The following is a 16,643-nucleotide window of genomic DNA, read 5'->3' on the forward strand; positions in this document are numbered from 1 at the left end:
AAGTATTTTACACATTTTAAGTTGTCCAGGGGTGTTGTATACTTTAAGCAAAACCCAGATTAACCTTTTTTCCCAGAATTCCATATTCGTCCTCGACGAAAAATTCATTATGACAAGTGTTTGCAGGGTTTTACAGTATTCTTATAAAAAGACAGAGAGTGGAGAGAGTTAGAAGCTACATCAATAAAAATAACCCGGTGGTTTGCGGGTATCCATTTGTTACTGACAAGCTGCGGCAAGCTTTGCAATAGAAACGTAAATATGCATGTGCTAAGACATTACCAATCTATACTTGAAATCTGAAAAAAGACAGTCACAAAGGTCATCCAAATATATTCTTGTATCAAAACCATACGATAAAGGAGCAATTTAATCGAGATGAGACAGATGACTGCGGCAAACATGAAGTTGGGTTAACTTGATTACTTAGGTATTCATTTAATTTAGTTACCCTCGTGTTCTGCTCAGTAAAGAAAATTATTAGACTACTAAAGTTGTAAATTTGAATGCATATGCAGAATCTTTCTGAGGTTTCACCCATGTCTGTTTCCTCCAGTGGTTTTTTACATCTAGTAGACTTGTTCAGTGGACCATAGCTTTCTGTGTTCTCAAAACATCTGCTCTAACCTTGAGAAATATGGTATGCAATGAATTTTCAGCTAGAGAAGGCTGTACAAAAACAGAATGTTATATATACATTGATATATATATATATATGTGTGTGTGTGTGTGTGTGTGCGTGTGTGTGTATATATATATATATATATATATATATATATATATATATATATATATATATATATATATATGTATATGTATATGTGTGTGTGTATTTTGCTCTTTAGATATCATGTATATATAAGTTAAAAAGTCAATATTAAAAAAGTGCAGAAACCTGATCTACACTCACTATCAAAAGTCACTGCCTCACTGCTTATCATTTTCGTATTCTTATTTCCCCATGTAGAGGTACCATAACAAAAAATACCACACAGTCTATCTGTGAATTAGATCATTACTCTCAGTTAAAAGCTTAACAGCAATAGATAATTTAGAGTTTCATTTATAAGGAGTCCCTGAAGACAATGAAAGTAATTCTATGATCATGTGCTGCACTGGGCCGCTAAATATAGCAATACTCAAAACATTGCTTATTTTCCTATTTCCTGTTTTAGATCTCTAATGCTGTGTTTCACTGACACACATGTGCCACAGTGTCAGCTGCGTAAGACCGACAGCAATGATCCATTTGACAAAGTGGTGGTACATTTTGTGTAAGTGGGGCTTAATTTTCCAGTACTAAAGGAACTTGTATGTAGAGCACGTGAATGAATGCGCTTCTTTTGGCTTTTCTTATTCTCACATTCTTCGACTGTATTTTAGGGGGCGTGGCAGTGGGACGAGTGCTGACAGGTATCTATTTCTTTACATTATTTTTTAAAGGTTTATTGGAACTTAAAATAGTTCAGTTTATGTCAAGCTTTACCCTCAAGAACGGTATCTTTGACTAATTCTCGTATAGTTCTGTTTTTATTTGCATTGGCTTAAGTTCATTTACAACGACGAAAACACTTATTTATTTAAATTAGACATAGAGAAGGGGCATACTATTCATTATCTTTAGGACATGATAGGAAAATGAGAGTCAAACACTGAATGAAGTTAAAATGATGGTTTTTCATAAAACTGCAGTGTTATATTGTCAGAAGAACCCAAGCAAAATAATGTTGTTAGAACGTTCAGATGGATTTAATTTGATGTCTCTGGTCTGGTCTAATAATCTGGTCTGTTCTTATTCATACACAAGGAGCTGAAGAGTGCGAGACTCTTGGTTCTACCACCACTGGTTCTAAGACCACTGAACCTCAGGATAATGGAGGCAAGAGAACACGAATTTGCCCAAACCACATCAGTTCACTGTATGACACAGATGTGCCTAAAGTAATTGGACCTGCTGGGAATTTAGTCCATAAGCGTTGTACATGTCACACCCAGGGCCTGGAATAATGTAACAATGGATGTGAGAATTCTGTAATTAGGTTGGTGTAAAGTTGATATTCATTTTCATTCTCCAAACAGATACATCACACAACTCGATACTCCGATACATAGCTGGACTGGTTGTTGGAGTTCTGATTTGTATGTCCACTGCCGTTATAGTTTATTGCTGTTATTCAAGAAGAAAAGGTACGTAAACACTCAACGCTGTTTGAGATGTTTGAGCACCAATGACAAAGGCCTCTCTTTTATGCATATTTTAGAGTTATTACATGACGTTTTAAAATAGTCTTTTTGGATGAATTAGATGAATGTTATCATTAAAGTTTCTTTCATTTCATTCATTTTTGTTCAGAGACACAATCAGAGCCTTACGTTAGAAGGTTAGTGTTTGTCTCATTTTTGATCATGCAATTTTATTATATGTTCTTATTGTGTATATTAATAGTATAGACATTTGTCTGTGCAGTTACGTGGCTAACCAATATGAGGCCGATCATCTTGATGAGAGTGGTGAGTAAAAATTCACCATTAAACTTCAAATGATATGGTAATAGCTTATCTCAGTATTCCTGTGATAATCACCACAAAATAAGCAAACAGACAGACAAACAAAAACATCATGCCCTAATTGCTTTACAATCATTCATTCATATGTTTGTCCACAAGCCCCAGTAACTACTAACCGCATGATAATTATGATGAAGATGATGATGGTGATGATGAGTAGTAGTAGTAGTAGTAGTAGTATTTCATGTTGTCGTAGTTGTTAAAACAGAAAATATTGCTTTGGCTTTGTATATCACTGATCAAGGCGCAGTGGAACAACAACCTGCTGAGGATCATAGCAGTAACCAAAACACAGTGGATGAAAGCACTGATCTAGGTACAGTGGAACAGCAAGCTACAGAGGATAATAGCACTGACCCAACTAACAAGGAACACAGCACTGACCAAAACATAACGGAGGAAAGCACTGATCCAGTTACGGTGGAACAGCAGACTACCGAGGATAATCACAGCGACCAAGGCACAGCGGATCACCGCACTGATCCATGTGTAGATGTAAAGGTAAAACTGAAAGCTCCTGCTCCAACGTACAAGAGAAAAAAAATGAATAAATAAAAATTAAAAATTCAGTTAGAAAAGGCATTCCATCTGCTAATCTCATCGGTTCACTCACTCTCACTGTTGGCTCATTTTCATGGGCAAAAATATAAAGGTACCATGTTGTTACATTAACACAAACGGGAAAAATTATTCACCATAGGGCAAGCACATTTTGATATAATGATTTGGTTGTCCGTGTGGTTCACTAATTGAAATGCCTTTCATTTGTTTTTGTTAAAAGGGTCCTGAAGATGAGCTGTTGTATGTCACTATAAACCATGCGCTATTAAGAGGCAACTCTGGTACAGTAGTGCGGTTTCAACAAAATACAGAATATGCCACAGTGGTCATGACCTGAACACACTCCTGTACTTGCCTCATCGGATCAACCGACCTCGCATTTGGGGCATGAAGATTTTTCAACAGATTGTCATTTGACATCTGCAGTCTGCAATGCACCCCCCTTAGTTAAGCTACCTACCCGCGCCACAGGTTATGTTGTGTGATTGTACTATTTGCTCTCGAATTGTTTAAATGACTGTGTATTCTACCCTCATTTGTAGCTTGCTGCTTGTGTTTAACGTGCTACTTGCAAGCAATTCAGTAAAGAAAATATATGTCAAAATCTTTCTGATAAATCATTGCTGTATTTGTCGTCCATTGAGAATCAATTGAAAACTACTGCAGCTACCACTTCAGAACGACTTTGTCCGTTAACACAATAAAACAAACGAATCTTTAAAAGAGACATCATACCCGTCTCCAACAACATTTTGACGACTCCAGAGGTGTAACGGTAAATCCATCTTGTTGTTTATGTACTGAGTCAATACATTCGGTAATGTAATGAAAGGTCGGACGAGATTAGCTAATTCCATAGATATTTGAGTTTTAGCGAAACTCAGGGTAAAGACTAAAAATGCATTAGCAAACTGTTTTTAAATGCTCTGCCATAGGTAACTATCTGAAAAGTTGCACAAGTCAGCTTGGACAACATAATGAATAACCATAACATTACTTATTACAGTGAGTTTAAAGGCCCTTCTTTTCTTTTTTAGATTAAACAGTTTCCTGAACATCAACAGTGAACTTCGATCTACTAAGAAGGTACCTAAAAAATTAGATCAAGCTTCTGCAAAAAAAGAAAAGAAAAGAAAAGAAAAGAAAAGAAAAGAAGAAGTATCTAGTATAAAACCGTGTGAACCCTGATAAAGGAACCTCGGCTGCTCATGATATGAGTAACTGGCTTTTCTTTCTTTCCTTTAACATCAAAGCGCATGATTCAGTTACAACGATAAAAAGTCATTTTCAAGGTAAAACCCTTGGTAACCAAGACCCTCCACCATAATGGGCAAAAAGGTATGCTAATGTACTCAACAATGTTATAACAATGTCATTGTTGTCTCTTTGCACATATACGCTTGCACGTATATCCACTTTTATCTCTCTATCTGACCTGTCTTCAATTTCCAAGGATGCAAATTCAAGTACGGGCTTGACGCAAGTCAACTTTAGCACTCTGTTGTGTCTCCAAGGGCCCACTAGATGGCAATATTGTATATTGATTAACATCTTTTGTGATTTTATTATTATTTTGTGTTATTAAACGTTTTTTTTTCGAAATGGTATCGTGCATTGAGTGTGCATGTTTGCCTCTGTCCTTTGTTCAGACCCCTTAGAAGGACAGAGGAAATTGTTTTAATGTTTTAAACACAAGATAACAGTGACAGTTTGAACTTCAATGACAAGATTGAAAGGGGACCACAATCAGTAGTCTCAAACTCAAAAACTGTCATTTGTGATCATTTGGTATCTTTCTGGTGTTTAAGGCCATTAGATTTATAGATTTACACAATGTCCTTCACAATACACTGAATATGAACAATAATATTGATTAGATGCAGCAATACAATCAACAGATTAGTCACGGTTCAGAGCAAGATGAGTATTTCCTTCATGTTTCACGAGAGAGAATTTTCAGCTTGTAATTTTCTTGAGCCCAACATATTTCTTAATGAGTGATTTCTTCTGACTGACAGGAGAGCAGATTTGTGCAGGTGTGAGATAATGTATGATGCAGTGCCCTGACAATCCGTAAATAAATGTGACTGATGGTTTTTGGATCACGTGATTTGCAAATCTCTCTCGGTGGGAAGCACAGTTTACACTGGAACTACAAAAAACACACAATGGCAGTGACCCTCTTTGTGACGTTAATGTATTTCCTTATTTCGCACAATGCCTGCGTAACCAGTAGCGTAAGCTACTGGGGAATCAAACTGTACAAATTGAGTTCACAGTTAAATTAAAAACACGTTGAAGCTGACTTAAATTTTTCTCTTACAGTGTGGACTCAGCCTGGCGTCTTCCCCCCCGGTCATATGCTACGCACAGGAATAGTGCATGTACAAGTGATTGACGAATGTGTTTTCCTCTTAGTGAGAAAACAAGATTATTTTTTTTTTCATAGAGGTTTGCCCTGATTTTTATCAGGGGATGGTGCCAGAACGGAGAGCGGATGAGCAGGAGGAGACATGTTGATGAAGTGAGAGAGAAGGGGGTGAGACAGACACTGACTGCAATTCCATATATGAGAGAAGACAGAGAGATCCGTCGTTATATCAGTGATTCGGTGACATTTCTCTCTCCCTGTCTCTCTCTCTCTCTCTCTCTCTCTCTCTCTCTCACTCTCTCACCCTTGTTCTCTTTGTCTCTCTCTCTCCCTCTCTCTCTCTCTTTCTCTGCATGGGTGCTGTGAGATGCACTGAATTACTGTATCTACGTCCATGCACGATTCTCTCTCACTACACACTGCTGCCTGATGAAAAGCCAGTAAGCGATTGATGAGAGAGTAGAGGAGGGAGGGGGGGGGGGGCAATGTACATGCAGTTTTTATGAAACATGCATGTTATTGCTGTATTTTATTCATGCCTCTACTAAACTGCAAACAGTTAACAGAGCCAGAATATATCTCTCCTTGAGCATGGAATGCCATCGGTAATCTACTGAGAGGAGCATAAAGGAATACCGCAATTCCTCTGACTCCTTTTTTGGATGAATGACACGGTTAGGTTTTTATGCAATTATATTCCAAAAATCATCCTTGTTTTTGTTTACGACGGTCGTCGTGCAGGGAAGAAATACAGGCTTTAGGGAGGGGGCGGGCGTGAAAAAAAAAGGAAGAACGTGTTAACACCGTGTGCTGGATTTTGACAGCCTTGCCTGCAGATTGCTGATTTTCTATATGTACATGTGTATATTCTGCAGCTCTGCACAAAGGAGAAGACAGGAATACCAATACAGGAGCAGGGAGCAGTGGGAAGAGCTACGAAGAGAGAGAGAGAGAGAGAGAGAGAGAGAGAGGAAGAGCAAGCGTGCGAGTGAACGAGAGAGCAAGAGAGAGGGAGAGGGAGAGAGAGAGAGAGAGAGAGGGAGAGAGAGCTGCTGCAGTAGAGCCACAGCGTTGAGCCCAGGATTGTGTGTGACTGGTCTGTTCTGGGAAGAAGTGGGGGGGGGAGGGGACGATGCTCGACTAGATGAGTAGCAGCATCTCTTTTGTGGTGTGTGCTGCTGGGGGCTCGGCTGGGCGAGAGCAGGGTGCTCAGACACAGAGAGGCGCGCGTAAGCGCCACGTTCGCACACACACACGCACTGGCAGCCGCAGGGACAGCCTCAGCCACCGGCACGTGAGCTCCGCTAGCTCTCAGCCGCTGCCGCCGCCGCCGCGGAACCATGGCGCAAGCCGCCAAACAGCTCCGCAAGGCCAAGGACCTAGCGGAAGCTTCGGCACAGGAGCAAAGGGATAAAGAGGAGGAGAAGCTTAAGAGGAGGAACCGATCGAGGGATCGCAGGCGTAAGGTAAGGGTGAACGAGGGGGGTGGCGGCGGGAAGAGTCTCCTCCTCTCCTCCCTTCTCCCCATCATTCCTTTTTTTTAATGGATATATCCTTCCTTCTCCGTCTCCATCTCTCTCTCTCTCTCTCTCTCTCTCTCTCAATACCTCGTTTCAGAGACCAGCCTTATGAGTAATGACATAAACCAGTCAAGATACGAGACTGAGTCATTGTGCTAGGTAGTCATGCTTTGGTGGTTATTTGCAGATTACGTATGAGCAGAGAGAGAGAGAGAAAGAGAGAGACACTTGTGCGGGTGGAGGGGTCATTTGTTGAGATGATTGGTTAAGTAACATATCCATCCTCAGGGAACTGTTCAGCTCCTCATCTTAACCTTTTTCTTTTTTCTTTTTTTTTTAATTGAATTAAACCACTGTCATCTTCATCTAGACCTTTATCAAACAGGGAATGTCCTCTCCATTCTGCTGGTTCGGTGTACACCTCTCGTAGCTGCTTTGACGGACTGTTTGGTTTGGTATGACGAGCGATGCGTTCTTTTGTTCTGTTTGGGATTTGTTGGATGTTTTTCAGCCACGTATGTCCGTGGCATGTTTGTAGTCCTTTGCGAAAAGATGAACGTGCAAAGGAAGATTGCGTGATATCATCGGGAGAGTAAACGTACAGCGTCTGCACCTGCCTGTGTCGCCTCTGCTCCCTCAGTGCTTCCTGTAAAAGCCCTTTTAATGCAAGCTGAGCCGTACACCATAATGTAGACTGCAGGCAATGGTTCTCTTGAGACAAGCTATTGGCTTCTGCCGTCATGAGCAATGCTTGTCTGCTTATGTCTTTTATGTGCGGTTGTTTTTATCCACCTGCAATTGTATGTATCTCTGTTTTTTTTAACCTGTGAATGGCTTTGAGTTGTATCAGAAGCTGTCATCAAATTCTCCTTCCCTGCAGTGTTGCATGATATACGTTTTTAACTGACAGGTTTTTACCATTGGGAGGTTGGGCTATGTAGTAAAAGCGTGTGTGATGTGATGTGTTGTTTTTTTGGGGTTTTTTTTTTTGTGGTGCTGTTAAAGTGAGATTGTAAGAATGGTATAAGGCAGGAGGGGGGGAGCCCACAGGTACACGTGACTTGTGTTATCGCTGTAGACAACAAGATCAGCATCATCAGAGCCCACTGCCTGGCTCTCATCTGCTAACTAAGACTCATAAAATCTGTCAGGTTAGCATTTATCAGCTCCCCCTCCACATGACAACGTGATCAGAGAGAGAGATAGGAAAAGACAGGGCAAGAGAATGTCATGGCAATACCAATTAACAGAATATGGGTGCCCACACACACACACACACACACACACACCGCACACTCATACGCATGCGCACACACACACGAACTCACACACACATGTGCACATACACACACACACAAACTCACATAGACACATGCGTGCGCGTGCACCCACACACACAGACTAACATACACACACACGGACACACACACACACACACACACACACTCATGCACGTACACACATACGAACACAACGCAAAAAGGGAGTGAACGAGAGAATCAATTTAAGTCTGAGGTTCACTCTGGAGGCTGTCCTTGAAGTTTTTAATCTCCTGAGGAACACCTGATGAGCAATTTATCAGAACATGCTCTCGTGTCAAAATGACACATGGATGGTGTAACCGAAGACAAGAATGTGTCTTCCACTCCGTTTTTTGGCATGCCACTCCCGTCACCATCTCCAAGGTTTAAATGTTTTGTGGAAATTGACATATTTACTGGGGACTAGTGTCAGCATTTTCCACCAGCAGATATGACATTTGTGACAACTCCGCTCTATGACGGAAAATCTTCAAAACCGCCAACGTGGCAGGTTTTTGGTTGTGTTGTAACATTAGAGGTTCAGAGTAATAACTGAACATTTCATAGACATCTTTTAAACGTATTGGGTTCTTTTGTCCTCTTTCTTTTGTTCTTTCTGGGTTGTTTCCTCAGGCAGTTGGTCTAACATTGCGTAGCCTTCTCTCACGCTGTTAACGTGCATGTTGTGTTTTTGAGCGTTTGTATATGTGTGGGTCTATGCAGTTGCCTGCATCTTCGTATGTGTGTACATTAAATGTATGGTGTTGAAATTTTAATGGCTTTTGGGTGTGGCTTACTCTCTCTGATACTTTAGTTGGACCGCTGCTTTACTACTACTACTGCCACCACTACTACTGCTACTACTAATGATAATAACAATAAACCTATGTAAACCCACCTGTAAAAATGAAGTCCTTGAAGTCAGCACTTTCCACTAAGTTCCCTAGGGGGTCAGCTACCAGAAGGATTTACACAGACATCCTGATGCCCTCTTCACTGGACGGCTAATGATATAGAATACATATCAATATTTCAAATGTATAAATGTATAGAGAGAGTGAGAGGGGGGAGGGGGGGGGGGTTTAGGATGGTGAAACAGAGTATTGATTCGACTCAGTGCCAATTGGTGGTTTATAATATGTACAGTCCTATTACATACGTTGTACCATCAGCAAATTCCTCACACAGGTTCCAGCACCCGCCCCACAGTGTTGCGAGTACGCCACTGTCCGTAGATATTTTTCCTGTAAAAATGATAACCCCCTCGGCTGCCCTAAGCTGGAGGCTCTGTTCCATACAGACGGGCGTACCTTTTGGCACGCTCCTGCATGCACATGCTGCTCCAGGTACATCTGCCCCAGATTTCCATAGGAGCCGTGTGTGTACATCTCAAGAGGCAGAGGATATACAGAGGTCATAGTCCCCCCCTGTAAGTAAACCTCTGTCTCGCGCTGTATTTACTCTCACACGCACCTCGTTTCCATCTCCTGAGCTGCAAAGGTGAAGAACACCACGTTCTGGAACGTTCAGGTCGATTCAGTTTGGAACTGGTTTTGCGATGACGTGATCTGGCCACTAGAGGCAGCGGTCAGGTGATTGAGCAGCTGGTGGTTAAACCTATAGGTTAAAGTATGATTGCAGAAGAACTGAGGTTAACCTTAATGCAGGCTGATTAAGTGTCCTGCATGACCACGTCACGGTATGACCACATTATCCGTGTTATTCGTCGTGGTCCTGGGAGAAGGGATGTGCATTTTAATACATAGTCAGTATGAGTGGCGTAAAATAGAGGTGGGGGGGGAGGCCATTCACTATTGTTTCTGACACAACGCCAAAAGTGGACAATTATTTTTGACAAATAATGAAGCATGAAAGAGTTTTAACAAATTTTTGTAGGCCTTTTAGAAATCTTGTCAGTTTTGATGAAAGATAGTTATATCCATTATTATAAGACTGTAATTTATTCAAATTACTCACATCCCTGCACTTATTTTATTGTGTCATCAGTAACATAATGAGCCATTTAGTTCATCACAGTTTTTGAGGCTGATAATTAATCTGCATTCGCCAAGAGAGAGAGAGAGAGAGACGTGAACACTGGAGAATAAATGAGCAAGAGAGGGAGCCAGGTTCTGTCCAGTGTTTAAATAAGAATAGACTAAATTGAAATGGCATGCTTGAATAACTTCTCACTTCATATTTTTGTAGTTGGTTGTTGCATTATTTTTAGTGTGTCTCTTCTGTTGCTATTATTTAAATTTGTCCTTCACATAAACAGGAGAGATGATTGCTTTGTAAAAAAAAGTGTGTGTGTGTGTGTGTGTGTGTGTATGTGTGTTTGTGTGTTACTGTATCAGGGAGTCTTTGTGTGTAATACACATATGGATGAAATGAATGGGACAGTTTTCTACAGAAATAAGTTCAACCCACATATCTCATGTCTTTATTCTTCAGGAGACAGGTACAGCTGGCAGTTCTGAATTTGTCTGTTTCAAGCTGAACCTGTAGATTTTTAGTTATGTCATATGATAGTTCTTATCACTCCTCGGCTGGCCCGTCCCTCATAGACAATGTTTCGCAGAGGCAGAATGAACAAAAATTGGGTACGATGTAGTGCAATACACAAACAACCGAGTCTCATTTAAAATAGAGTGATCTACAAACCAAATTCAGCCACTTTGCTGAAATCATTGTATGTTTGGCATTTAAGCTGAATGGAGAAAGATTTGTGTATGTGTGTGTGTGTGTGTTTGTGTGTGTGTGTGTGTGTGTGTGTGTGCCTGTGTGAGTGTGGGCAGGTGGGATGACTGTGTTTATGGATTACTTGAATTTGTTTTATTTAAATTGATTATGCTCTTAAACTCAGTTTTGACTGTGTATGTTTGCGTGCATGTATGTGTATGTGGGTGTGGGTGTGCGTGTGCGTGTGTGTGTTTTGCGTTTCTTTGTGCTGTGTCCTTGTAGCTTGAATGGCATATTTGCTGCCTACTCTTCAGCATGATTCCCTATGGCAACACACCGACATTAGAGCCACACATGAATATAAGGTCTGATATTGAACAGCTTGCAGCAGCAGTAGATCAACAGGCATTTTGAAACACATTCAAAGCAAACTAGAAAAATACAAATCCTCCCATTCGGCTTCATACATTTCTTGGTCAAACTATGACTGACTGAACCTTTTGGGACCTCCCATCCCTCATTCTGTGTGGCAGGGATCAGTAAGATGTGGGTAGGCAGAGCAAACAGATTGAAAACCATTTCATTCATTCATTCATTCATTCATTCTCCATAGAGTTACCCTTATTGTTATCATCCACAAAGGCTAATTGGGACTCCATAGGGTCCAGCACATTGACAGACGTGTTGATTACAAACTTGTTTGATTGACAGTATCATTATACAGTGTGACTTTCTCTCTTGTTGTCGTATATATTTGAAATTTTGTTTATCCATGAATTGAAAAAAAAACCCTAATTGAATAAATGTTAGATTTTCGTATGTTGTCCCTCATGTCTTTCCCCTCGTCCTCTGCTCTGCCTTACGTAAAGTAAGACTGTGTAAAGACAGGCAGAGACCTAAAGGGGCTTGTTAGTGTTGGAATGGCCTGTGGCTACCTGCATTTATGAGGTAAGCTGTGTCTTTATGTTAAATGGTGTGTATCCTTGTTTTTGATGGCTCTGTACAGGCAATAAAGCAGTGGAGGCTGGAGGGTGGGATTCAGAATGGGATGTCCTAAACGAATGAATGAAAGGTTACATTTGTAAAGGCTACCAAATACGCGCAGTGCCCGTAAGGTTGGAGCATGTTTGCCGCTTAATGTTTTTTTTCTCAGTCCCGTTTCTATACTGTGATTCAAGCCTTATTTTTAGTCCTGAAATAGTTAAAACCTTTTTTTTTAAAGGCATTCTTAGATTTTAAATGTTTTTATCTTGTGTGATGCTGTGTAGTCCACTGATGCACTAATGCATAATGCATTGCTCTTTTTTGATTTAATCCTAGATGTAAGTATAAGCTATGTCTCCGTTTACTGAAGTGCAGATAAGATCTGAATAAGTCTTCGGATGGAGATTAATGTTGTAAACACAGAATCTGCTGGTTAACTAGAATAAAAGAGCAAACTGTCAGGGAATGTCTGATCCTATACTCCCTACCACATGTCCTCTCTACAGCTGGAAACACAGCTGTCTTATCCTGAGGACTACTACTGCAGGAAAGAGATAGAGAGAGAGAGAAAGAGAAAGAGAGGGAGGGAGCCTTAATCTTGCTAGAATTAGTAGAAAATTAATAGTAGTGGTACTTTGCATATGAAACAACTGTTGCACCAAAAGGTCACAGGTCATATCATGTGACCGAGCATCTTTGAACAGCTCTTTTATATTTTATATTTTGACTAAATATGGCAAGTCCCTAAAGGTGCCATGACTGTGCTAAAATGAAATTCACATCCATTCCTGCTCACGTCCAATCTTGAGCATCCATGAGCAGAGTTGCTTTGTGCATGGATAAACATACCTGATTCCATCTGTTAACCAACAATCCTGTAATTCATCTATTTGACACAGGTGTGCTAATTGAGGGATAGATTACAAAAGTGCTGTCTTGTGAATTCCCTTGCCCGGAATTTGAGAAACACTATATAGGACCACTCATTAAAGATATACATTTTTTTTTCATTTGCCCTTTCCAGTTAGCATCATTAGACCAATAAGCAAATAGTTCCCCTTAAAATGCATTCTTGGGACCTCGGTATGCGAGCGCTTCATATATGAGCTTGCCTCTGGATACACTCTGGAAGAAGAAGAAGCCCTATATCAGAAATCTGGTGGTGTGGAGCTACTTCATATGACATATGTCTTAGTGCCTGCTCTCATCTGAGTGGCCCTCCTCTGGCTATTAAACTGCACAGATGAACCATACTCATAAATTTAAGTATAAAGTTCATTCTGACCCCAGGGTCAAGTGACACATCTTTACAGTGAGGGATGTTGCCATGGTGATTGTCACAGGAGGAGGTTGAGGGTGGAGTGAGTGGTTGCCATACATAACATACTAACGCGTTTGTAACGCAGCACCAATACCACCGTGAAAGAGAACATGTATCCTCATTCCTAGCCGACAATGTATCCTCTTGTTCTCAAAAGACAGAAAAGTAACATAAAACTCAGTTTAACATTCATAAAATTATAGACTTTCCTTCAACACCAGGTCCATAATGGCTGTAGCAGTACATGAATTTGCAGAATCCAACTTTGCTTTGCTTTGGGCATTGGTTAATACGATGTACAAAACAGTGCACTGGGATATGATTTTTGGCATAGATAATTGTCTGTGACAAAATACAAATTGTGTTATTATTCCAACTCTCAAGTGCCTGAAAAGCAATGCTTGCGCCAAATTCAAAATTCTCAGCCCAACAGACAATTTCGCTTTGGCAAACCACAAGCAGCCAGTGCCTATTGCCAAGCAAATACATGTTGTTATTTATTTATTTATTTATTTATTTTACCTGTTGTATCTTATGGATAATATGATTCTGATTTGACTTCGTTATAGACTCGAAAAGCCCTTTGAGACTATAAATAGTCATACTGGGCTCTAAATAAACTTTTATTATCACTATATTCTTATTATTATTATCAAAAACCCACCGAAATGTGACCCCCGATGGTACCTGTTTTACGTACCTTTACGTCCTTCCATCGATCACGTAACCTTGAGCCAACACCGTTTTAAAGCGTTTGTAACATTCAAAGAGATTGCTGTTTCTTGTCTGTGACAGAGCGCTAGCTATTAGACTCGAGCTACACGGACACGTTCACATTAGGAAAGGGATGCATCAGCCAGGGTTGCGTAAGAGGATTAAATTGACTCAGAGTCTGCATGGATGTTGTGGCCCCTCTGGTATCTGTTACTGCACTCCAGCACACCTGATCTCTTTTCCTCGTTCTGCTGTTCTGTGGAGCTTACCAGCTTTGCCCTTGTGAGAAGTTTGGAAGGAGAGGGCGGGGTGTTTACCCGCACGTGTTTTTGGATCGTGCCGAATCAGCACTTTGTTGCCATAGCGATGATATTGACGAATATGGGTGGGGCAGACCTTCCTCATCGACCGTTTAGCCTTTCAACATAAGCTTGAGGTACCACTTACCAGCTTCCATCGATCACGTAACCTTGAGCCAACACCGTTTTAAAGCGTTTGTAACATTCAAAGAGATTGCTGTTTCTTGTCTGTGACAGAGCGCTAGCTATTAGACTCGAGCTACACGGACACGTTCACATTAGGAAAGGGATGCATCAGCCAGGGTTGCGTAAGAGGATTAAATTGACTCAGAGTCTGCATGGATGTTGTGGCCCCTCTGGTATCTGTTACTGCACTCCAGCACACCTGATCTCTTTTCCTCGTTCTGCTGTTCTGTGGAGCTTACCAGCTTTGCCCTTGTGAGAAGTTTGGAAGGAGAGGGCGGGGTGTTTACCCGCACGTGTTTTTGGATCGTGCCGAATCAGCACTTTGTTGCCATAGCGATGATATTGACGAATATGGGTGGGGCAGACCTTCCTCATCGACCGTTTAGCCTTTCAACATAAGCTTGAGGTACCACTTACCAGCTTATCTCATTATACCGACCTGCTCTCATTTAATTATCACCTTTTAGGGATTTCCTTACAAGCAGCCACCCGGTTGGTCTGTTCTTTGGGCTCCTCATGCCTTTTAAAATCTCAAGCTTTCTCTCAGGACATACAGTTCTCTCTTTTCTTCTCTTTATCTAATGTGGTAGCAGAAGCTCCTGTGATGCAACAGATGCTTCTAGAGGTTTTGTGGAAATGATTGAAGTGAGAGCCCAGGCATAGTTATCACTTTAAAGGTTAATGAAGAGTATGCATCACTGAAACGGATTCTCATCAGTCTCATGCTATCTTCTAGTCCCTGCTGCTGAAGAAAGAATATGAAAGAAAGCAAAGGAGACTAGGAGTAGCTAGGGGTATTAATTATGAATTATTTATGAACTAATGTAAGATGAAACCGTAGAAGTGTAACTCCACTGTGCACTTTGTCCTGTGGTGAATTTTGTTATTGATTCCAAAAGATGTTCTTGCATTAAAGTTGAGGAGTTTTTTTTTATACTGTTAATCCAAGTATAGCCACCCTGTTCTCCCTGTTCACCCCCAATTTATCAACATAACCTTCCTTTAAATTCCTGTTTACTGCTCCATATCCATTAGGTTTATAAAACCGACTTTAAGCCAGGTGACAAGGGCTATTAGCAAAATCACATGCTTGTGGTGTGTGGTTGACCTTTTAACCACGGTGCAATTTTCCTCAGTGTGTTAGCAGCTTTGTCATGTTCAGAGGGTACAACCTGTGTACAGCTCTGCACCAAGGGGTCTACATTTTCTTTTGCCTGTCATTATCATATAACAAGCATTTGTATAAGAAAAGCTTTTCCTCTTCAGTGTTCCTTTACCACAGAGAGAGACAGAAAGAGAGAGAGGGAGAGAGAGAGAGAGAGAGACAGAGAATGTGTTTGTGTGTGTGTGTGTGTGTGTGTGTGTGTGTGTAAGTGTAAGAGAGACTGAGAGAGAACACTAATGGAGGCAAAGTGAGGGGTGGAGGAGAGGTACAACTCTACTCTTTTCATTTTTTTTTCTCTTCCATCCACAGTTTAAAATTGAATTAGCGATGAAGTATTTATATGAGTGCAGTTTGGATTTTCCACTCCACTGCCCTGGAGCAGTAGAGGATATACGGACTAAAAAGAAAGAGCAGGCAGGTCAGTATAGTCGCCCAGACTATAATATTGGTCAGCTGTTCCTTCACTGGCCCCTGCTCATATGCTACAAACACATTACTGAAGTCAGTGCCACACACCCCTGACTGTAATTGTTGTGCAGTCAGGGGATCTTGGGGACAAAGCTTGAACTGACAGCCTGTGTCTCCAATGGCAAATTCAGTTTAACGTCCTGCACCAATGCTCTCTAATGTCTGTCTGTGTGAGTGTGTGTGTGCGTGCACGTGTGTGCGTGTGTGTTCGTAAGGTGAGGTGCGGCCAGATCTCTGCTGCATGATGGCCGCTGATTTGCTTGGGTGTTGTTACAGGAGCGTTATACATTCTTACGTTCAGTGTTCCTTGAGTGATCATATAATGTTTCTTTTCCATCTTCAATGACCGGTTCCTGTTCTTGTACATGTTACATGTGCAGAAACGTTGTGGAAACAACCTTTGTGTTTGCTCATATCTGTTTGTGAACATTTAAAAGCCTACATTTTAAACAAACATATTCAGAACACCATCTGCTCTTTTCATGCACTACAGAAATATTAAT

The 16,643-nt window shown here is 40.9% G+C and overlaps 1 protein-coding gene across 1 annotated transcript in view; it reads left to right on the forward strand.

The window, feature by feature from the left end:
- Nucleotides 1–6,840: 6,840 nt before the first annotated feature.
- Nucleotides 6,841–16,643, forward strand: part of ank1b (ankyrin 1, erythrocytic b) — a 67,020-nt gene continuing 57,217 nt past the window's right edge. Inside the window, exon 1 of the mRNA XM_030770289.1 lies at nt 6,841–6,966. Coding sequence (XP_030626149.1) covers nt 6,841–6,966 — 126 coding nt within the window. The remainder of the gene's footprint in view (nt 6,967–16,643) is intronic.

This window comes from Chanos chanos, chromosome 3 (assembly GCF_902362185.1).
Source record: "Chanos chanos chromosome 3, fChaCha1.1, whole genome shotgun sequence".
Taxonomy (NCBI): domain Eukaryota; kingdom Metazoa; phylum Chordata; class Actinopteri; order Gonorynchiformes; family Chanidae; genus Chanos; species Chanos chanos.